The 23,056-nt window shown below is 39.2% G+C and overlaps 2 protein-coding genes across 4 annotated transcripts in view; one reads left to right on the forward strand and one right to left on the reverse strand.

Moving 5' to 3' along the window:
- The window catches only part of LOC135701176 (zinc finger protein 84-like), a 271,564-nt gene that overhangs the window by 199,100 nt on the left and 49,408 nt on the right, over positions 1-23,056 (forward strand). The window lies entirely within an intron of this gene.
- Positions 1-23,056, reverse strand: part of Myo61F (Myosin 61F) — a 177,064-nt gene that overhangs the window by 26,311 nt on the left and 127,697 nt on the right. For 2 of the 3 annotated variants that reach the window (XM_065221913.1, XM_065221914.1), the window contains 2 exons: positions 3,870-4,020; positions 3,450-3,565 (listed from right to left, as the gene is read on the reverse strand). In XM_065221913.1, the coding sequence (XP_065077985.1) occupies positions 3,450-3,565; positions 3,870-3,995 (242 nt within the window). In that variant the 5' untranslated portion in view covers positions 3,996-4,020. Of the gene's footprint in view, positions 1-3,449; positions 3,566-3,869; positions 4,021-17,142; positions 17,356-23,056 lie in introns of those variants that run through there. The other variant, XM_065221912.1, reaches the window with a different exon arrangement.

The following is a 23,056-nucleotide window of genomic DNA, read 5'->3' on the forward strand; positions in this document are numbered from 1 at the left end:
TACAAGATTCGTCTACTTCTTGATTTACTGAACACTGCAGTACAGTCCACATCATCGCAATCGATTGATGAATCGATGATTCTGTTCAAAGGGCGATCGACATTGAAACAATATATGCCACTAAAACCTATCAAGAGAGGCTATAAGGTGTGGACAAGAGCCGACAGTGAGACTGGTTACGTATTTGAGTTTGATATTTATACTGGCAAACGCGATGACAAGTCTCCTACTATAGGCCTAGGGGCCAATGTAGTCAAGAATCTAACGCAGAAACTAATTGATGAAGGATTTCAAGGTCATGTGACCTTTGATAGTTTCTTCGCCTCATACGGTATATTACAATACTTATATGATCACGGAATTTATGCAACGGCTACAGTGAACAGTAGTAGATCGGACCTACCTGTACTACTAAAAAAGTACAAAAGAAAGCCCTAACCGAAAAGGCGAAAGCGTTTCCTGAGAGGGGAGTACAAGTGGCGCTTGAAGAAAAACGTTGCTTTTGTAATGTGGCAAGATTCCAAAATGGTAACAATGTTGACTACAGCATTCCATCCTAAAACCGCGACAGCTACTTGTGAAAGGAAGCAACATGATGGTACCAGAAAAACCATCGTATGTCCGAAAGCGGTTCAGGAATACACAAAGCGGATGGGCGGAGTTGATCGGTTTGATCAAAAGAGAAGCTCGTATAGGGTCGGTAGAAGAAGCCAGAGGTGGTGGCTGCGGATTTTCAATTTCTGCATTGATTTGGCTATTACGAATGCATACTTGTTGTATGCATCTAACAACCATGTGCGAAATCACGTGACTCAGCTGCAGTTCAGGTTGAAGTTATCACGAGACCTTGTTGTTAACTATACTTCGAGGAAGCGCAGCCTACAAAGCGAACCAAGATATTCTACAAGCCTACAATGTCTTCAAACTATCAAAAAGAAGGAGTACCAGATAATCTACGCTTTTCAGATGTTGGAAGTCATAAACTGGAACAGTTGACTACCTATCGTCGTTGTCGCCTATGTAGTTCAAAGGCTAAAAATAAGAGGTCCAAAATTCAATGTTCCAAGTGTAAGGTACCACTTTGCGCAACACCTTGCTTTGATTTGTTTCACGTAAAACTTAAGAAAGTTGGCAAAAATAGACAAAGTAAGTGAGAAAGCCGTGCGAACAGCGATCAGAAATTTCAGTGAGGATAACTCGTTTGTGGATAAACCGAAAATGTCCTGCTAACCCTCGTTTGGATAAACTTATACTGGAGGCGTTCGAGCAAAAGAAGGAGCTTTCAGAGCGGGATGTGACCAAAAAGTTGGCACGTAGAAATCAAACGTTCATCGTGCTAAAGAACGTTTGAATCTTCGAACCTATAAGACGCAGAAGCAGCCGAAACGGAGTCCAAAACAAGAAACACCAAGACCAGAGTGCGAATGCTGTACGATACGGTGCTTGCTGGGAATTCGAACTGTATAATCATGAACGACGAAACCTACGTGAAATTGTACTACAAATCCATGGCGGGCCACAATATTATACGATGCGAGAAGGGGAAGTATTTGACCAGTCTGAAAAATACATTCAACTTGAAATGTTTGGTAAGAAAGCTATGGTCTGGCAAGTTGTTTGTGCCTGCGGTAAGATTTCGCAACCTTTCATCACAACTGCTTCGATGAACAGCGAAATATACAAAACCGACTTCTACCCATGATTCGAAGCCACAAGGATCCTGTTGTGTTCTGGCAAGTTATTGCGTCTTGCCATTACGTGAAATCAACGGTAGAATGGTATACCTGCAATAAAGTCTGGAACGCGCAAAAATTGGTCAACTTCAAATTGGTGTATTTCTGTTAAAAATTCATTAAAAAAAACCTGAAATTTGGAAGTTGAGTGTATATACAATGGTTGCTATGTTGAGTTTTCACCGTTTGCTCTCCAGTTTTCAAAATGAGCAAGCAAGTTGAGCAGCGTGTCAAAATTTTGCTCGCGCAGCAAGAGAATCCGACGTTCTCACACGCCAAGTTGGCAAAATTGCTGGATGTGGCCAAATCGACTGTAAAAAACGTTTTAAAAGTGTTTAGGGAGCGTCTGTCGACCGCCAGGGAGTCTAGAAGTGGCGGCAATCGTAATCCGGACGTGGCAGCGACGACTGAGAAGGTGGCGGTGAAATATAAGCGGAATCCGGGACGTTGCTGGCAAGCTCAATGTCTCCCATACTACTGTGCAGCGGGCCAAGAAACGAGCCGGGTTGTCGACGTGTAAGAAGGTGAAGGTGGCGAACCGAGATTACAAACAAAACACGTCGGCAAAGCAGCGGTCCCGAAAGCTGTATCCGAATCTGCTCACAAAGTTCGACTGTGTCGTCATGGACGACGAAACTTATGTGAAGGCGGATTTCAAGCAGCTTCCGGGACAGGAAAAGGGAAGGTGGCTGAAATTTTCAAAACTATTGAAGTTCCCGAAAAAATATCTCGTCTGGCAGGCCATATGCACGTGTGGTCTAAAAAGTGGCATTTGCATTACTATGGGAACCATCAATCAAGAGATCTACGTCCAGGAGTGCCTGGAAAAGTGGCTGCTACCATTCCTAAAGCAACATAATAGACCTGTGCTATTCTGGCCGGAGTTGGCGAGCTGCCACTATGATAAAAAGGCAATCGAGTGGTACGATGCGAATAACGTGGTACCCAAAGACCACAACCCTCCCAACAGCCCAGAACTCCGCCCTATCGAACGGTATTGGGCCTTGGTCAAACGGAATCTCAAAAAAACTAATAAATCCATGGAAAACGAGCAGCAGTTTAAATCTAACTGGCGTTCGGCGGCGAATAAGGTCGATGAAACCGCTGTGCAACATTTAATAGCAGGGGTTAAGCGGAAGGCACGACAGTTCGGATTTGGCAAACCAAAAGAATAAACGAACATTTTTTCCTTTAAATATATGAATTGAACTACCAAAAGAAATATAAGAAGATTTTTGTGATATGAATTTTGACTGAAAGAAACGATTTTTTGTCTACCAATTTTTGCGCGTTCCAGTCTTTAATGTAACATTCGTTCCAAAGGACATGAATCAACTTAATTGAACGCAAATTCGACCAATTGATTTTTGCACATCTCAGGAAACATGTCTCCGCAGCAGAAACCATTCAACAGTTTGAAAAGGGTTGGGAGAAAGTGTCCAATCTTATCGCCAAGAAGTGCATGCCCTTATGAAGAACGTTCGCAAGAAGGTGCGCCAGCTAGCATACAATCGATAGATAGCGAATAATGATAATCCTGATCTGTTGTGCTAATCTAATATTAACAGTTTATAATAAAAATAAAATTCCACTGAAAACTGGGTGCGTCCATACTTTTTGGAGCAGTATTTCTACTTATTTTTTGACAAACCAGGAAAATTCACCAAATGGAACACAGCCTGAATGTGAGCTTGGTAAGAATTTCGAAATACTTACACGTGTGGAGGTGCTTCGAAAAAGTGTCGCTTCCGGTACTCCTTGACGTCATCTTCTGTGTAGATGGAAAGCTCTTTGTACGGATTAACGGATATCAGCACGTGTCCAATGTAGGTCTGCGGATATTGTGGTCAGGAAAGAGAGGAAAAAAAAGTGAAATGAAACATGAAAACAAGTATCGGTCGAGGTACGCGCATTCTCAGCGCAAGTAACAGCCGGTAAATATGTCAGTAATTCAATCCGGTTGATATCCAAACTCGCTAGCGATAGCAGAAAAGCGTAGGGCCCATGATATCGAATAACATTCATTTACCAACATCGACAACTTTATTCCCCTTTTCTTTTATTGCTACACTGTGAGTTAGATTTTTTTTTTTAGCTTTGTTCTTAAAAAGGGGTGAGCAGAATTTTCGAACTTACATAAATCAGATTCTCCTGGAATCGTTTCTTCAGGTTATCGATGAAGGCATCTTCGCTCTGGTAGTTCTCGAGTAGGACCTGATCCTGCAGTCCCACTCGGTCCCGATCATGAAGTCCCCGTTCCATGTTGGAGCGGAATTTTGGCGGGTTTCTGCAAATTGGAAGAAAATGGAGAGATCGATTTATTGCTTTGCTTCTACTGTGGACTGATAATGGTTCGTAATCTCAAGGGAAGGGCTGTAAATGTCAATCGAAGGGCTATGGTAGTAATCCCCAATCAAGCCCTTTGCGTCAGTGTCGAAATTTATTGTTCTATGCACCTGTTTCATGAAAACGAAATCGCTCCTCATTTCACAAGAACCAATTTGACTATCATAAAATTAAACGAGATCATATCAATTAAATCGCATTGTCGTACCACACTCCATCACCTTGCAAAGCATCGGCAACCATGACGACCGCTTGTCGAAATCCAAAACAACCCGGCTTCTGCGATGTGCTTTAGGTGTCTTACCACTTCATCAACATAGGCTGAGCTGAGTTGGCGTGACCACGAGCGATCGCGTCTTGTTGCATGCGGCGCTGCTCGCCGCTGTTAAATAATATTTTGTCCGTCCGGTCCGGTCCGGAATCGGTGTAATTGAGTTGTATCTGGTAGGTGGTACATACCCAATCCGCCGCTCGCAATGGTCATTGCTATTTATTATACACTATTTAAACTGACTGCTGCGCGACTGCGGCAGTGATCGACGCGCGGTTCATCCGCGATGAGCACGAAAGTAAAAGCAGCACGAAATGTAATTAGATAAGGCCATCATCCCCTTGTGAACAAATCCATTAGACTTGGAACAAGTTTAGTGGCTCGCACAGTTATTGTTGTTTATTGAGGTGAGGACTATGACAGTTGTCGCTACCCAACGGAATAGTCAGAGGCCAACCAGTCAGTGGGAAATTTGTCCGAAAACGAAAGGGTTAAGGGTTGCCACTTTCATTGAATGGCAATTGTTTAAGCTTGGGAAGTTTGATTATACGTAACACTTAACGAGTTGGGGTTTTGATCTAATTTCCGTCCTACTAAGCACAACCCGCGCTTTGCCTCTCTTTTCTGAACGGGTTTGAACAAAAAATTATATATTTATGTCCAAGATGACTTTTAAATTTACTATATTCACTTTTCCATACCCATCGTTGGATTTGATAATGAGTCACAAATTGTTAAAAATCTTGTACTGCTACTGCTAAATCTTATACTTCTATTGTTTTGAGAACAATGAGTTCTGATAGGATTTATGTTGTAGCTAATTAACTAACGCATCGGAACAAACCTGTTATTGATTTGTGCACGGTGGAATCATTGATATTATTGATCTTTTCTGATTGATAGAACGGAAATGGGCGATTACGACGAAGTACCCCCCAAAGCTATTGATTGTTTTTGATTATCAGATATATTTTTGTTCATGTTTTTTTGATTTTATTTATTTTTTATGCTGATTCAGCTTCAAAAGATGAGTGTTTTGTGACGACTAACAGTACAACATATTTTGAGTCTTTTTGTAAAACTCACTACGACTGATTTTATACACGCAAACCAAAAATCTATTACAATCAATGTTAGTTCCGTTTCCTATCATCCTCTGTTCGAGAACATCGCAACGAATGTTAGAAATTGACCATGCAGGCGATGTAATGGTTTTTGGCCTTTTTTTTATTTCGTGTTCCATCTACGCTTTCGACCTGGGAGGGAGACCCAGACTCGAAACATATAAACGTCAAAAGGAGCCAGACACAAGCTGTCAGGAACTGTCATTGGGAGCCAAGCAGTTTGACGATGCTTTTCTTACAATTGAACAAGAATACAGAAGGCGGTATTGAAATCTTGCGTGAAGTAATTTCTGACAAACTGTCGTTTCTAGCTATCTTGTTCAACAGGACGCTGTATTTTAGATTTATTCATTGAATATGCCATATGTATACTAAAATCCATATTGGAAGATACCATTAACCAAGGTTTTTGAAAAAATCTTGTGTGGCATGATAAAACGGAAAACAGAAAAGGATATTTTCTCACTGCACACTGAACAACGTCAAACAAGCACTACACGCTCAAAGTAAAACAGTCAATATTGCTACGCCTATTTTGATTTCATTTCAATAGCTCAAATTTTCATGACATAAAGAAAAGCTACAAAATGAATGTTGTGTGTGATATCTGTGTCTCCCTCCCAGCTTTCGACTATACCAGTAAGCTTGTAGAACGACGCACATTGTAGAACATTGTAGAACGACGTACACACTTGTCTCGAATCTCTCCAGCAGGAAAAGCATACGAAGCCGAGCATGCGAGAAAATGAGCGCTTCATGTTTGCTTTTCGGCTAACCATATTCAGAAGCATGGAGAGAGCAGTGGAGAAAGCACAGGTCTGATAGTCGCAACGTCCGTGGTTCGAGTCTAGTCGGCAACCTTTGTTCTATTTTTTCGACATAATTAATTTCACTCACTAATACACTCCACATTTTTCGGTCTCCAATTTTCTTACATCGGACCGCAGCTAGGTATATTGCATCCTCGGTTCATGCGGTCTCCACTAACATCCTCTGATGATGAATCACACATAATTGTAAGCGAATCTTACATCCCCCGGTTGGGTGTACTACTCAAAAGGCATTTTACAAAACATAAATTCGTGAAATGTTATGGCTTTTTGATAGGTTTAAAGTAGAGTCTGTGTATAATACCTCGTTCTCATTACGCTCTATATCACGTGATATAACGAGATGATATTGATATCAAGTTGAGGTGTTCACAATACGGTGACTTGATATAGTTTGGCATTTCCGGGGAACTTTGAGATTTTGGCGTAATTGCTTTTGTAAACAAACAACCCAATCGCCGATTTCTCTCGAATAAACGCTATACTAAATGGTAGAGGAATCATTCATCTACCTGTTTGTGTTGTTAATTTTCGAGATTGAGCTTTAATTCGCGAGAAATCGGCGATTGACGGGTATGTTTACAAAATCAATGACGCCCAAATCTCAAAGTTCTCCGGATTTATGACAGTGAGAAAAAAGAACAACTTTGTTATTGTTTGTTTAAGTTTACTGTGGAAACCTATCCTGACGGCGGTATCGCTGAGGAGTCAAGGAGATCCGGATACTTTTGACCAATGAGTGTCGGAATATTTGCTGCAGCCTGACCAGTTCCATATCATACAAATGGAAAACTGTTCAACACTGCATTTTCACTTTCAAAACGATGGCTTCCTGGACCAGGACATTGCGTTGATTTTGCAGGCTACACAGGACAGCCAGAGCAAGGTAAAGAAAGCCCCCATGGACATTCTTTAAATGCGGATCTTTTTAGTATCATCGAACGTCTGAGGCGGAAACAACGCGAGCAATCTCTTATTCACCGACTTTCACCTTAATGTTGTTGGCTTCCCATCGGGAGAGCTTCTTGATTTCCTCCTAAGGTATTGCGCTTTTCACACCAAATTGGACTAATAAGCGCGTTTTCACTTATTAAAAAGTGTGATAAAACTGCAAGTTTACGTCTAATCGTCTTGGTGTCTTCGGTGCACTTATTCCTTTATTCCTTATGATGCAAGCAATAAGTGCTCCGAAGACATCAAAACGCTTTTACGAATACGTGCACTTTTATCACACTTTTTGCATTTTTGGGACAGTCCAGTTTCAGATGCAATCAGCAATACCTGGGCAGTCGACACAAAACGGCGTCCGTTCTGGTGACGGAACGTTTTGGTTGGTATGAGATGGATAATAACTAGGTAGGTCATGACCTTTCATACACATTTCCTGACAGTTGGTGAAAGGTCATTTGGATTCAAGCTGCTGCACGGGTAAGTTGGACATTGATAAGCTGCGGTGCGTGATTTGCCCATAATTAATATCGGCGGATTTTCACATTTCTGGCGATCCTGCCAGGAGACGAACCTGGAATCTTGGAGACCCCCGATAGGTAATAAAAGGGCAAATCACCCACTAGCAAGGAAAATAGGATAAGAACGCGACTTCTGAACGCCGTTCTGAATTCGAGTGAGGACGGATTTGCAAAAATCGTCTCCTCGCCGTGGCAAAGCCACATGAGAGAACGCGACCGGGACGGCCGTTCTGAGAAAACGAGTGAGTCCTTCTTAATGCTGCTAACAGAATTGTGAAGGTAACCACACCGGAGGTAACGGAGCCCTCGACGGAGCCAATGTGAATCGCGGTATTTATAAACGTAATCGGAACCGCCAGCACGGGAAAGGTATGCAATTCCGGCAAAACCAAGTCTAGATAGAGCTGGAATTAGGGCGTAACAGCTTTTGTAAACAATGACTTCTCTTGATGATTTCTCGAAAGTCATGACTCTCCCTGGCAATTCGACATCACTATCGAGTAGGGGAAGATTCCCCCTACCCGATGGATATGTTGGTTTGTGTTGGCGTATATTGAGTTCATAGAAATCAACGAGAGAAGTCATTGTTTACAAAAGCTGTTACGCCCTAATTCCAGCTCTATCTAGAAGTAAGGATGAAAGGTATGAAGGAACAACAAGCAAATACAAAGAGAAGGTAGTAATCAAACGTTGACAACCGGTATCTAGATCCAAGATACGCATTTGCATGCTGTTGGAAATTATTTGATGGACGATGAGGATAAACGGATTAAAAGTAAATAGTTGAGAGCCATGATAATGAAGAAGAGCAGCACTATTTATTTTTGTGTTGTTATTGAACAATCTCAGTGATTTCCAGGCCTCCTGTTTATTTATTAGGCTGTTCAAAAGTTCAAAACCATGGACGCAGTCGATTGACTCTCCCACCAAAACATGTTTAGCAAACATAGATGTATTCAGTACCCAAAATTAAAGGCAAACACTAGGAAGTAACTGAAGGTCTATTGCTGCTTCTACTATCGCCAGTGGGAATTTTAGGTCGAATCCTTCTTGATTTCTAGGTTGTAGCATTGTCCGAGTACCATGATGATAATGTAGAGGTACATTTTCCACTTGCCGGGTGGGTCATAAGTGCAGGTTTCGACAAACGTCTACCAGAATGAGACACGATAAAGACATTTCTTGTCCTAGATTGACAGCTTCTGCCATCACTCACCCTTCTCCTTCTCGTGGAGGAGTTGAACTGAATGGTTGGCAACGGTCAGCGTATACTGGCTAACAGTTCCAGCAGTGGCCGACGATCTCGCGCTTACCAATCTTATCATCGTTAAAGCAAGAGGAATGAATGTTGTACAAAGAAAAACTCACATTCGTGTTATTTGATGCACGTTTAACTTATTATCAGGACAGGCACAGTGATTACCCTCGTATATACTATGGAATGTATACAGATATAGCTCGTTTAACCATCCATGAGAACTTGGGAATGTAAACAAACAATCTCAAAAGTCATAACTGCAGGGTTGTCAAACTCATGGGATACTGAGATCGACAGCTTGATTGCCACACTTCGGCACACTCGACCCAACACTTGCCACAGTTTTCGGCGCAGATGAAGTTCTCGGTACAGATTGAGGTGTGCAGAGTTGAATACCCTTTGCATATGATAGTTATTTGATAATTTTCTTTTTGCTCGAATGTTATTCTACCATTTATGTTGTGTGAGAGAGACGACGGTAGAGCATGACTGTATGAATACAAACAGACTGCCGCGCACGACAACGTAGCGAGTGTAGTATTGCGCGTTTCACACCAAATTGGACTAATAAACGCGTTTTCACTTATTGAAAAGTGTGATAAAACTGCAAGTTTACGTCTAATCGTCTTGGTGTCTTCGGTGCACTTATTCCTTTATTCCTTATGATGCAAGCAATAAGTGCTCCGAAGACATCAAAACGATTTGACGGAAACGTGCACTTTTATCACACTTTTTGCATTTTTGGGACAGTCCAGTTTCAGATGCAATCAGCAATACAAAAACGTCAACAGTTTCAACCCCTGTATCCAACAATGATCGCGTTGAGGCTTTGCTTCAGAAATTTTCCGAGTCGAACAATAGATACTGTGATTTGGTTCCATATTACTGTGAAAATTTCCAGTCGATTAACGTTGTCAAAGTGAGTTTTAATTCTAGACGCAGCCAATGCCGGCGATGTCGCTTGAAAAAGATTCGGCGATTTGTTTTTGCTTATATGAAAAAATGGGACATACTGGTTTTAATGTAAAAATTGTCACTGGTGGTTCAACACATTTTTTGCGGAACACAATTACATAATATTGTTTTCTCTGATTGCGCTACAAAAACTCGGAAAACAAATAAAAAAATAAATATGGTGATAAAATTAACTCTCCATACATTTTTGTACTAACATTATGCCCATAGAAAGGTGGGTGGCACCATGATATTATTGAAATTAAAACTGACAGCATTCAGTGATTCATTAACATTAATTATTGTTTAAAAAAACATTTAAAACTTTTGTACCAAAGGAGAGGGAAGATATGAGATGGATAATAACTAGGTAGGTCATGACCTTTCATACACATTTCCTGACAGTTGGTGAAAGGTCATTTGGATTCAAGCTGCTGCACGGGTAAGTTGGACATTGATAAGCTGCGTCTTGGGTTATTTGCCCATAATTAATATCGGCGGATTTTCACAGTTGGGTACCGGAGAAAATCTTTGACAGACTAAAGTGGTAATTTTTATACGATAGCTGGAGGAGATGAAAGTATAGAGTTGATAGTTCCGTTAGAGTACGGCAGTGTGAAAATTGCATATAGATAGTAGATAGCGAGCTAGGACAACTTTTTAAGGAAGGTACAAATCGGTTTTTTCATCTCTCTTTACCAAACTCCCCCTTTGGAGAGGGATGAAAGTTTTCGAAAGATTTCCTTCCCTTTCATTCGGCAACAGAGGACTTCTGCATCAACTTCAAATGACTCCTAGCGAGAAAACAAATAAGCGGCTGTAGTAAATCATTATATCAATGATTTCGTCAAATTATCAACAAATAATCAAAATTTTCCTTACTCATCAATATATTACTGATCATTGATTATATTTTATATTTTAATACTCTAAGTTTCGTGGAGCTTTCATAGTATCTTAATGTTTATTTATTTTGCACGATAGGTAGCCGTTTTGGCAGTTCAATAGGTATACTTTTGGTTTCACTCTTACCGACTCTATTTTAAAGCTGAAAATTTCTTTGAAATGCTTCAATTCAGATGTAGGGTAAAGTGAAGCAGTTTGTCCACCTTAAGAAAATAATCACTAATGATATCAAATTCAGGGAAAAGTTCGAATATTTTTTATTCAAACGGATTGATTCAAGACCTAATTACATCATGAATGCAAATTTAATATTAAAAGTAAACATTTTAATCTTATGAAAGAAGATAAAAAAAAATGTTCGTTTCGTAACCGAAATAAAACCGTTGGGGTAAAATGAGCAACTCGGGGTGGTTTGAGTGCCCTAGTGAACAACCAGTAAGAATATTCTCTTTTCATGAGGATTTAAGAAGCATAAACAATGATCAGTTGTACCATAACAAGTTTTAAAAGAAAACTATTTTCTGTGGAATAAGTTAAATTTTAAAAGTACTGCCTATTTAAGGCTATATTTTTCAATCTTGTGAATGACTGATTTCTTATACAGTTTGATATGATACAGTTATATTTATAAATGGAATAATGCAAAAGTAAATAATTTAATACATCTCACGCCAAAATCACGAGTTCTTTTTTCACCCCGGATAAGTCACGAAACATCCAAGAGCGTTAAAGTGACCATAATAAAAAAAGTAAGAGGTTGTATCCAAGTAGCGTTGTCAGATTGTTTTCAAGCTTATCGGTATCATATGTTTATTAATATTTATTAATTTTATATTTTTGCCTTTTTGTATGCGAAAAATCATACTTTTGGACTAAGAACGAAGTAGTAAGTCGGAAGAAATTTCCGGGAATATTTGAATTAGTCTCTTAATGATACCGAAAAAACTTCCAGAGAAAGAATAAAGAAGATCTTGTGGTGGTGTGTGATATTCTAAGAAATGTGTAGGAAAAACATCCGATGAGGATCTTCCAAGACAAATGCGTAGAACTTGCGTAGAACTAGAATTTCGACTAGAATGGGGTACGTTAATCGTTTGCTTGGGACCAATAGGCTAGTCAAGTAGAGAGCCAATTTAAAATCGTTAGTTTCGTACACGGCGAATGAGAACGACTCAAATTTGAGTTTAGTTCACTCATAATCGCCAAAAGTGCAGGAACTCAGCGATGAGTTAATTTGCCTCATGTTTTCCCAGGTTTTTTCCAGGATTTTCCAGGGAAAAATTCCTGAATTTGAGAAAAGTAAAGATTGGATTCACTCAGTCTATTGGTACTACTCCGAGACTGAATAATTTTTTTGTAAATTTCCTCATTTTCCGGCAGATTTTTTAGGTTTTCCACAGGAAACCATGAGACAAATTTTACTCATCGCTGAGTTCCTGCACTTTTGGCGATTATGAGTGAACTAAACTCAAATTTGAGTCGTTCTCATTCGCCGTGTATTGATATTGATGATGTTGATAAAACCGTGTTACTGCTGGCGTGTTGACATCGAACATTCTGAATAATAATGTTAGATTTTGTGTTTGGCTTCATATAAAATAGAGGACAATTTTTAATCAAAAATCTTGTGCGGTGGGATCAAGTTAACAAAAAAAAAAAAAAGCTTGTACAAATCCACCTGGTGACAACAGTAATGACAGAACTTTGACATTAAGACGTCAAACCGCATGTCGCGACCAACCCCCTGAAATGCAATCCAGTTCTTGAAACTGCCAATCCATAATATATTTAAGCTCCAACCATGTAATATTAAATGCGGCAAGGTGGCAACAAATGTAACCTACCTTCAAAACCATTCTTACTTTCCCGCAATGGACAATTTAAAAAATGATTTAGTTGTTTTCGGATTGACGAGCAAAATTTGCGTGAATCATGCTTTCCTATAACGTTATCTAGGAAACTCTATCAATTTTTTACAACGCGGCGTGATATGTACACGGATGAGAACAACCTAAATTTGAGTTTAATTCACTCATAATCGCCAAAAGTGCAGGAACTCAGCGATGAGTAAAGTTTGTCTCATGGTTTCCTGTGTAAAACCTAAAAAATCTGCCGGAAAATGAGGAAATTGACGAAAATTTTATTCAGTCTCAGAGTAGTATCAATAGACTGAGTGAGTCCAATCTTTACTTTTCTCAAATTCAGGAATTTTTCCCTGTTAAATCCTGGAAAAAACCTGGGAAAACACGAGGCAAATTTACTCATCGCTGAGTTCCTGCACTTTTGGCGATTATGAGTGAACTAAACTCAAATTTGGGTCGTTCTCATTCGCCGTGTACCAAGCTTAATCATAGAGGAAAAGGAGAAGCTGTCAAATTAGCACCAGAGCACCAGAGAAATTTGGTTTCACTCGAGTTGTTCGCAGATGACAGCGTTGAGTCCTGTGGTCCCAACTGAACGTCGGGATGCAAGTCGCGCTTGCGCGGTCCGGTTTAGTGGTGGCCCGACAATAATGAATAAGAAGACGCTCCGCTGGGTGCACAACATGTTAAACAACAAGCATTCGGTAAGTTAATGTGAAACGGCCGGAAAGTTCCGTTGTTCGACGTCTGTCTGGTTGCAAGACTCTAAGGAAGGAGAGAATAGGGCAACTCACCAACAGGATCAAAAGCTGCATCATGAAAATCGATGTGACAACCGTCCAACGGTCATGTTCCAATATCATGACCAGAGGTGGCAACAGTACATTTTTTGCAAAACCATCCTCCTGAGCAAAACAAAACAGCCAGCACACGGGCGGTTGTGTATTTCTACATTACAAGCAAACGGCGGAGATAGCGAATAGGAAAAATGTCGTAGCCCATTATTTTTCAAATAGTTTATTGAAATTACATTTTAGCTGCAAGCTTGCGTGTGACTGTAAATTATTAACTCCCTTATTTACGCATAATTGTAACATCTATGCTTATGAGTGGTTTGTATTTGTTCTTATTTTATAATTCCATGCAATAAACATCAAATAATTGCTATAATTAGCCAGAAATCAGCAAAATTCTACATGACATAAATTTATGTCGCACGCGCCGCGGGTCTTGTCTGCTTCATTGTGCGCAAATGTTCTGTCGCCTGCAGAAAACAGTTTAGAAATGTCAAGACATTTTTTTTCCGCTTGCCAGTTAGTGTTTGTGCGTCTTCTCTATGGTCATCGCGCAAAGTATCAAATGTTAAGGAAAAAACGTTAAACTCCAGTACTCGTGCCACCACTGATCATGACTAAGACTTAAGGTGTTTCGCTGTGAGATGCGTATTCTCGCAACCACTTCGCAACTTCAAGTGCACAAATATCAGCTTTCACGACACGTACCATAATGAAACTGTTACTTCACTTTGCTGCACTGCAGCATACATGAAGTAGCGATTTCAGGTTAAATGGGGCACTAATATCCGAGATTTGTGTAACTGAAGATTCGAAGTGGAAGGGCATATATGGCCTACGTGGCGGCCATTAGTGGATTCTACAAGGAATCACCTTATGTTAACCCCTTGCATGAATTAAATCAGTTTGAACAAAACTTCTGTTGTGTTTTTTCCCGACCCATTCTTATCATTCTCATTTTTTAATGGACATCCGTTATGTCTGTATTCATAAGAAAGACAAACATTTTAAGCGGTTGAATTCTTTAAATTGTCTATTTTCGAAAAAGAAGAGACGGTCTAGCTTGGGGCCACAAATAGACTAGTCAGTAAAGGTACGGTATTACCAAGCCCGAGGCAACGGGTTCAATTCACGGTTCGATCAAGGAAATCTTTCGCGTTGCTAATTTCAGGGCTGTTACAACAGGCGCGAATTTCGCGGATTTGAATTTTCAGTCGCGAAAATCGGTACTGATGTGCTGTCACAAAAATTGTGGAATTCATTGTAACCTTTCCGTCCCAGATTATTTTGCTGTCATCAATTTTGTTGTTCATTTGGCTCTCAATTTTTTACCAAACACCCTGCAAATAATCGAGAAATGATTTCAATTCCATAAGTCACACCGGATTTACACGGAAATTCTCTGGGATCTGTCCAATGTGAGACATTTTCATGTTTTTTTTTATTTCCAATATGAACTAGCATTTTTCATTGTCAAATCATAAACGAATCGTATATATGCGAGTAATTGCCATGTATACCGGATATTCTCGGTTTTCCGAATCGTCCTGGAGCTCAGTTGATTTGTTCTACTATATCAACCAAGACTGCAATAATGTCGAAATATGTCCAAACAGATTCAAAGTGTCTATGTGGATCGTGCCCGACCTATTGCTACGTATACAAGATGTTATAAGTTCCGAAATCCTTCTGGAGATCAGATTATTTTTCTACTAGATCACCCAAGACTAATTCAATATCTGTAGTATCGAAATATGTCCAAACAAATTTGCAGTGTCTATGTGGATCATGCCAACCTATTTTCGTGTATGCCAAATGTTCTAAGGATTTCCATATCGATATTTCGATACTACAGATATTATCCCAGTCTTTGTTGATCTATTAAAACAAATCATATGAACTGCAGGACGATTTGGAGAACCTAGATCATCTGGTATTCGTGGAAATAATTAAACATTATCCATATAGACACTATGAATCTGTTTGGACATATTTTGATACTACAGACTTTATCCCAGTCATGGTTGATCTAGTAGAATAAATCATCTGTACTCCAGAACGATTTGGATAACTTAAAACATCTAGTAGAACAAATCATCTGATGTCCTGGACGATTTGGAAAACCTATAATTTCCGGTATACATAGTAATAAGTCGTGCTTGATTCACAAAGTCACATATATACGATTCGGTTATGATTTAACAAAGAAAAGATTCATATTAGAAATAAAAAAAAATATGAAAATTTCTCACCATTGGTCAGACCCCAAGGAATATCCGTGTAAATAAAGAACCGCGACGTGACCAACAAGTGTGACTTATGTAACTCTGGTAATTTCTCGATTATGTGCAGGGTGTTTGGTTTGAATCGGTCAAAATTGAGAAAACTAGAGCCAAATTAACTACAACATTTAGGACAGCAAAATACGTCAGAGAAGAAAGGTTTATTTTCAAGAAAATTTGCATTTCAAAAGAAAATGCATTATTTTTTTTCATAATGTTTCATCAAATCTAGGGTGGTTTTATTCAATAGAATCTTAGAATGTAAGGGTATTTTATTATGTTCACTAATTACTCAGAATTTATACTATACATAAATAACTGAAGATGATGCATTGTTATTTTTTATTTTTTTTTTCAAACGTTATAAACGATACTCCTTTAGCTCAGTCGGTAAAGGCGCAGCTACAAAGCAAGTCCATGCTGGAGGCGACTGAGTTCGTTTCCCGTCCGGTCTATTAATTTTTCGGGTTGGAACATTTCTCTACTTCCTTGGGCATAGGATGGTACAGGCATAGAAAGCTATTAATTAAAATGTGAAGGTACTTCAAACAACACTAAGTTGAGAGCAGACAAAAATCTCATATGCTATAAGCAATAAGCTTGAAATGCCACACCGTTCGAAAAATTCATGTAAATTTCTGCGAGATATAGCGCACATAAAATTAACGCTTGATTTGGCATAAATTTATGCAATATTTCGTGTAAATTTAAGCGCAATATCGCATAAATTAGCAATATTGTAATCAAGCTTGTAAACGATTTCGTTGTTTGTGCAAGTATAGCTCCAAATGAAACGAAGGGAGATGTTACGCGGTAGTTAAAATTCAGAATTTTTTTCTGTGCATGTAGTATGTAGGATTTCTTTTGAGAAATCACGGATTTCACAGATCGAATTTAGAAAATCTTGTAACAGTCCTGTAATTTTCTTAACTTTCCTGGGCATAGAGTATCATTGTGCATTTATCACAAATCACTCATTGGTTGTTGCATTGGTTGGCATAGAAAACTCTGCATTAATTACTGTGGAAGTGCATCTAGAACACTAAGTTGAGAGCCCGCAAAACGCTTGAGAACCGCTGTCCTACTGCTTATGAGATTCCATATTGATTTTTCTAGAATTTCACCAAAAATATATCTTTCTAATACCCCATACCATTTTGTTTTAAAGCTAAAAAAATGTGAATTCTCCGTTCCGATGATCGCCTCACTAACGCTTGTAATCTTATCTGGATCTGGATCAAGACTCAATTCACCAAGCCACGGTTGATTAAAACGGGTTCAAGCCTTTTTTGGCATCAAACAATCAAACTTACTCCATTGCGAAGTTTGTTCTTCCACACAATCCGTTCACAAATCAATCAGAAATTTTAATCTTCCGACGATTTTTTTCAAACTTTTGACACTTAAACTTTAACCGCTCGACGGCACATTTGATTCTAATAAAAACTCTTCATCAACTACTACGCACTATCCCGGTCCAGCTCGATAGTGCCTGGTACATCCTACACGAACGCGGTATCATTTGGTTACTGACTAGTGATACTGATAAACGGCCGGTTGTGCACAAAAATACTGGACCGTGTACATCTATGTATATTTGCCAGCAAGGGAATAATAATGTGTTGTGGTCTGTCACACTTGAGTGTGATAAAAACGGTACAAGAAAAGAAAATAGCCTCCGTCGCCAAACTTAAAAGAGCAGTACACGGACAGACGAACTGAATCGATTAGCAACCGGCGGATGAATTTGATGCAAATTTTCCACACCTCGCTGCATCCAGTTTCCCGAAGGTCGTCGCTTGAAAATGATCGTAGATTTATGTCGGTTCGGACGGTCATATCGGATCATTTTTACGATGTTGACCCATTACTGTCGGCGGAATTGATTCCGAACGGAGGTGGCGATGGAGTACGAATCGATAAGCGACCGGCGCAAGTGTGTTTTCAATAGCCTTGTAAACAAACTATGCCATTTGATTTAATCTTTTGATAATATTTGTTATCAACACTGTCAGTGCGTGTTGGGCCGGTACTCGAACGTTGTTTGTTTGTGGATGTGTGTCTGTCTGAGTGCATGATAATAGTGTCACGTACTCGGGATGTTCAAATGTTAATTTCGCTGAGGTGCCTTCCTCAAACGATGAAACCACACCCTTTCTTATCGAAGGCCATCTAAAACGAGTTAGCAAGCAGACTTCCTACGGCAACTAGAAAACAAGATCAAGCGGATGATAATCGCGATAAAAGGAGGAAGTAAATGTAATTCACCTACAAAACATGAAAATGTGTCGATCTCTACAGATAGCTAGCAGCACTCGGGCTATCAGTGCTATTCTAATGTTAATAGTGTGTCAGTCTTATCACTGTTTTTAATTTTATTAAGATGTCATCCAGACTCCAGCTCCGGACAGTCTAGGCTGAATACCTACATCAATTTGTGATTCTTTTCTTCAATTGGTTTTACTTGCCAGCTGTCATCACGTCATCAATAATTTATCAAGAACGAAAAAAAAGTCTAAAAATTCAGATTTGTACAGTTGAAAATTTGTTTCAAAATTGTCCGCCGGGTGATGTATGGTCTATTATTGGAAGTGATAACGAGCGCAATGCACTCACAAACGAAGTACCTAATCCACGTCGCCCATATCGAACGGGTGAGCAATTTAGCGGCACCATATGCTGCTTAGTGATATGCGCGCGCGTGACTGCAATCTTCCGACAGTGTCTAAACGTGTTATAATGAGGTGTTAAGTGGTTTCCGCTCGTTTGAGCACCTCCGAATGTCTTACATCGATGGTTTTTGACGTAGAACTACGTCTTTGTCGACTATACTGGGGTGCAAATTAAAAAATATGTGTGGTGAAGTAGTGTTAGGTTTTGAACGCTCATAAATTTGTCATTTATAGATGAAATGAAAATCCAAATACGCCAATCGATAGGATATTACTTTACGCATCTTCTGAAATAAATGCTTTTCCAATTTTCCATAAAAAACTTTTGAAAAATTTACGAATGATAATTTTATAAATTTTTCATGAAATAAATGTCAAATAAATGTTTTCCCCAAACCCAGTCGTCATAATCGAGTACCACTTGGTTGCACATCGTTCTGCTTGAACCTGAAAAGATATAAAATAGCCTGTGCTCATTACCGCTTCGGACGGCTATGCGAATTTGCTAGCGCTAGTGTACTAGCACTGTGCAAAAAAGTAACCAGCATAATGTACGCAGGGCATGTGCTAGCTGGTAAGTACACTAGCGAGGTGGACTACGGTGTGATCACCTTGACAACAAGCGATGAGGTCGAAGGAGACTTGGGTTCATTTATATAAATCCAAGTCTAAAACTGGCTACTTTCCTAAGGGTTTCCGGAAATTGATTAGATCCTGGCTATTCCTAATTGGACTGGTTGTTGAATTTTAATGATTCGATGGTTTCGACCATATTCAGTAACTGGCCACTTGTCCGAAGAAATCAAAACATGGCCAATGTGTCACAGGGTCACCAAATGACTACCATTGAACTAGTTTTTTTTTTTCATTCTAATGTGATTTGAGGTGTCACATGATAAGTTTTATTCGCTTAAGGTCGCAATTAGCCTCATGCCTTATATTAACCGCAGCATGTTCCACTCATATTTCCGGAACTGGTTGACCGATTCCAAAAAATATGTGCTCTATGTGACCATAATACCTTTCATTTAGCGACTGTTGTTTGGTTTATTACACTTGGCCTTGCGGGCTCTTAAGCATACAAATGGTACTTTATACAATAGGCCATCAGGCATTTTTAGGTCCAACCATGATTCAAATTCATTGCTAAATAAAATCGTTCAATAAAATCCTATTATGAGAACATTATTCATTTTTTTTTAATAATTACTTTATTTTACTAGGCACAATCGAATAAACTTTACAGTGCCGAGATTTCTTGTTCACTATACAATACATCTTAAAGCTATAGCTATAGCTATAGAGGTACAATACAAAAAAATATGTTATCTTCAGCTATCCAAAAACCTTCCTCCATTCACTTCCAGTGGTTTCAAAGTATGGCAACATTGCCAAAGGGGGGCATTGCGCGTCCACTGTAAAAATGGACGCAAATCGTGGTCTTCACTCACACACTCATCACGAAACGGTTGCTTTTCAAGGTAGATGTGTCTCTTAGCGAAAGTGAATAATCACTGAGAATATTTCTTATAAAGTAGTTTGCGGTAGTACACAATGCCTCTCAAAAATAATTATTACAGTGAATATTCACTTCCGCTAAGAGATACACGTACGTTGAACCATAACCGAAACATTGTAATACTTGACACGACATACACCAATTGCACGACATACACCAATTTTCCGTAGTTCTACGTCATACTGCGGTCGTGTCTAAGACACAACCCTTAATATTTTATTTTTTTCCTTTAAAAAGCAAGCATTACTACCGAGAATATTTAACAAGCAATATAAGTTTTTAAGGTTTTTAAAAGTTTGCTCATAATTTGCAGAGGTGACAAGAGCAATGACTCAATAGCATTTAGCTAATTTAGTGCTTAATATGTTTTTGGGCTGGACCAATCTAAACAGTGATGCTAGTGATAAGCTGTGATAAGGCTTACAGTACTGGACTCGCTTTCTTTCACATAGGGGAAATGGATGTAATGTCGGCCTAAATGCCCCTAATGTGGGCCCATACATAAATTCAGCAATCGACTAAATTTTGAATAGTGGCCAAAAATATCCATTAGTACTGTCCCAATGACATGTTCATCTAGCTAAAATTTAAAAATAGCAGACTTTTAGCGATGGGCCCATTTCCCCTATATAGAGACTTTAACCAATGCATTGACTTCATTTCAGACATGGATAATGAAAGTATCTTACTCCCGGTCATTGCGAAAAATAATACATTGCCTTTCATATTTGACAAAATTGTAAATTTAGGACTTCATCAAATTTGAAAAATCAGCATAATTGTTACTTAGACTTTTTATTGACAAATATTTACAACGACAAGTTTGTTTAAAACAAAAAAGTTAGTTTTTAAAAATCATCTAATCACCTTGACGTTTGTCAACACCAAAAGATGGGACTTTTTAAGCACAAAAACTTCTCCCAAGACACTAAATGTCCAAATATTCATGCTTGGCAATTCAGTGTTGGCTAAAATCAAGATCAGAAAATCCAAATCAGCAATCTTTCAAGATCAAGATCACCTAAAATCACAGGCACCAATATCACAAGTCATCATCACCACGAAAATCACACGTGATTTTTGACCAATATCAGCCGTAATTTTCAATTCACAAAATCAATCAGCATCAATATCAACCAAGATCAAAATCATCGAAAATCATAGGATTAGAAGATATGTGAAATTCTAGAGTTTGGGGCATTCCGAAATTCAAGTCAACATTCCGGATGAAATTAAAATGGTGGATTTCAACCCAAGATGGCTCCCACAAATCCAAGATGGCGGAACAAAATCCAATATGGCGGCCCCTGGACAGGGAATATGCTTCTAAACCCATGCAATATGGGTATCTACGGAATGGGCTCGATGAGAGGAAGTGAAAAATTGACATCCGCTGCCATCTTGAAATCCAAGATGGCAGACCAAAATCTAATATGGCGACCCCCGGACAGGGAATATTCATCTAAACCTATGCAATATCGATTCTGCAGAATGGGCTCGATTAGGCGAATTGAAAAATTGAGAACCGCTGCAGTTTTGAAATCCAAGATGGCGGACCAAAATCCAATATGGCGGCCCCCGGACAGGGAATATTCATCTAATCCCATGTAATATGGTTATCTACGGAATGGGCTCGATGAGGGGAAGTAGAAAATTGACATCCGCCACCATTTTGGAATCCAAGATGGCGGACCAAAATCCAATGTGGCAGCACCCGGACAGGTAATATGCATCTGAACCTATGCAATATGGGTATCTGCGGAATGGGGTCGCTAAGTGGAAGTGGAAAATTGACATCCGCCGCCATTTTAAAATCCAAGATGGCAGACCTAAATACAATATGGCGGCCCCCGGATAGGGAATATGCATCTAAACCCATGCAGTATGGGTATCTACGAAATGGGCTCGATGAGGGGAAGTAGAAAATTGACATCTGCCGCCATTTTGTAATCCAATATGGCGGACCAAAATCCAATGTGGCAGCACCCGGACAGAGAATATGCATCTTCACCAATGATATAGGGATTCTGCGGAATGCGAGCCACTTCCACTTAGCGAGCCCATTCCGTAGATACCCATATTGCATGGGTTTAAATGCATATTCCTAGTCCGGGGGCCGCCATATTGAATTTTGGTCCGCCATATTGGATTCCAAAATGGTGGCGGATGTCAATTTTTCGCTTCCCCTCATCGAGCCCATTCCGTAGATACCCATATTGCATGGGTTTAGATGAATATTCCCTGTCCGGGGCCGCCATATTGGATTTTGGTCCGCCGTCTTGAATTACAAAATAGCGGTGGATGTCGGATTTTTACTTTGACTGTTATACCAATCTATTGATTTTCCGTTTGGTTTTTGTTACCGCAAAATCAGCTAAGGTTAAAATCAGCCTTGATTTTCTGCTTTGTGATTTTGCTACTCTCAAGATCAGCAGTGATTTTCGACCGTTTCTGATTTTGGATTTTCTTGATTTTTTCAAACACTACTTGGCATGCACAGTTTTTGTCACGAACTTCTCATTTGCATTTGTAGTAGATAGAATAAAGGTTTAGCTTGTAATAAGTACCTACAGTAAAACGGGGTAACATTGATGATTTTTCAAAGTATTTTCTAAATAATTTTAACAGCAATGAATGTTTTCCAAATTTTATATTTTTAAAACAAGTGCTGAGGATCCAAGAGTCTATTTAGTTTTGTGACCGAACTTCAGTTTTTTGATTTGGGGTTACTTTGATAATGCTCGATGAATGTAGAAAAAAATGCATGAAACTCAAACAATTTAGTTCTTTAAATATAAAACTTTGAATGAGTATGTAATCAGAAAACATCATAAGCAATAAAAATACAACATTGAATTTGTGATGGCTATATTGGAGATATATTTCATATGTGATGGTTTGAGTGCTTTTTCAAACAAGCGAAAAACACGGAAATTGTTTTTAATATGTTTGTAAAATATTTAACACATAGGGGAAATGACGGCTTTGGCATGACAGACTATTTTCGGCAACCCAAATTGAAACACTATTTTCACT

The sequence above is a fragment of the Ochlerotatus camptorhynchus genome, unplaced genomic scaffold (genome assembly GCF_037179485.1).
Source record: "Ochlerotatus camptorhynchus isolate MF236.1 unplaced genomic scaffold, CSIRO-AGI_Acam_v1.1 ptg000150l, whole genome shotgun sequence".
Lineage (NCBI taxonomy): Eukaryota > Metazoa > Arthropoda > Insecta > Diptera > Culicidae > Ochlerotatus > Ochlerotatus camptorhynchus.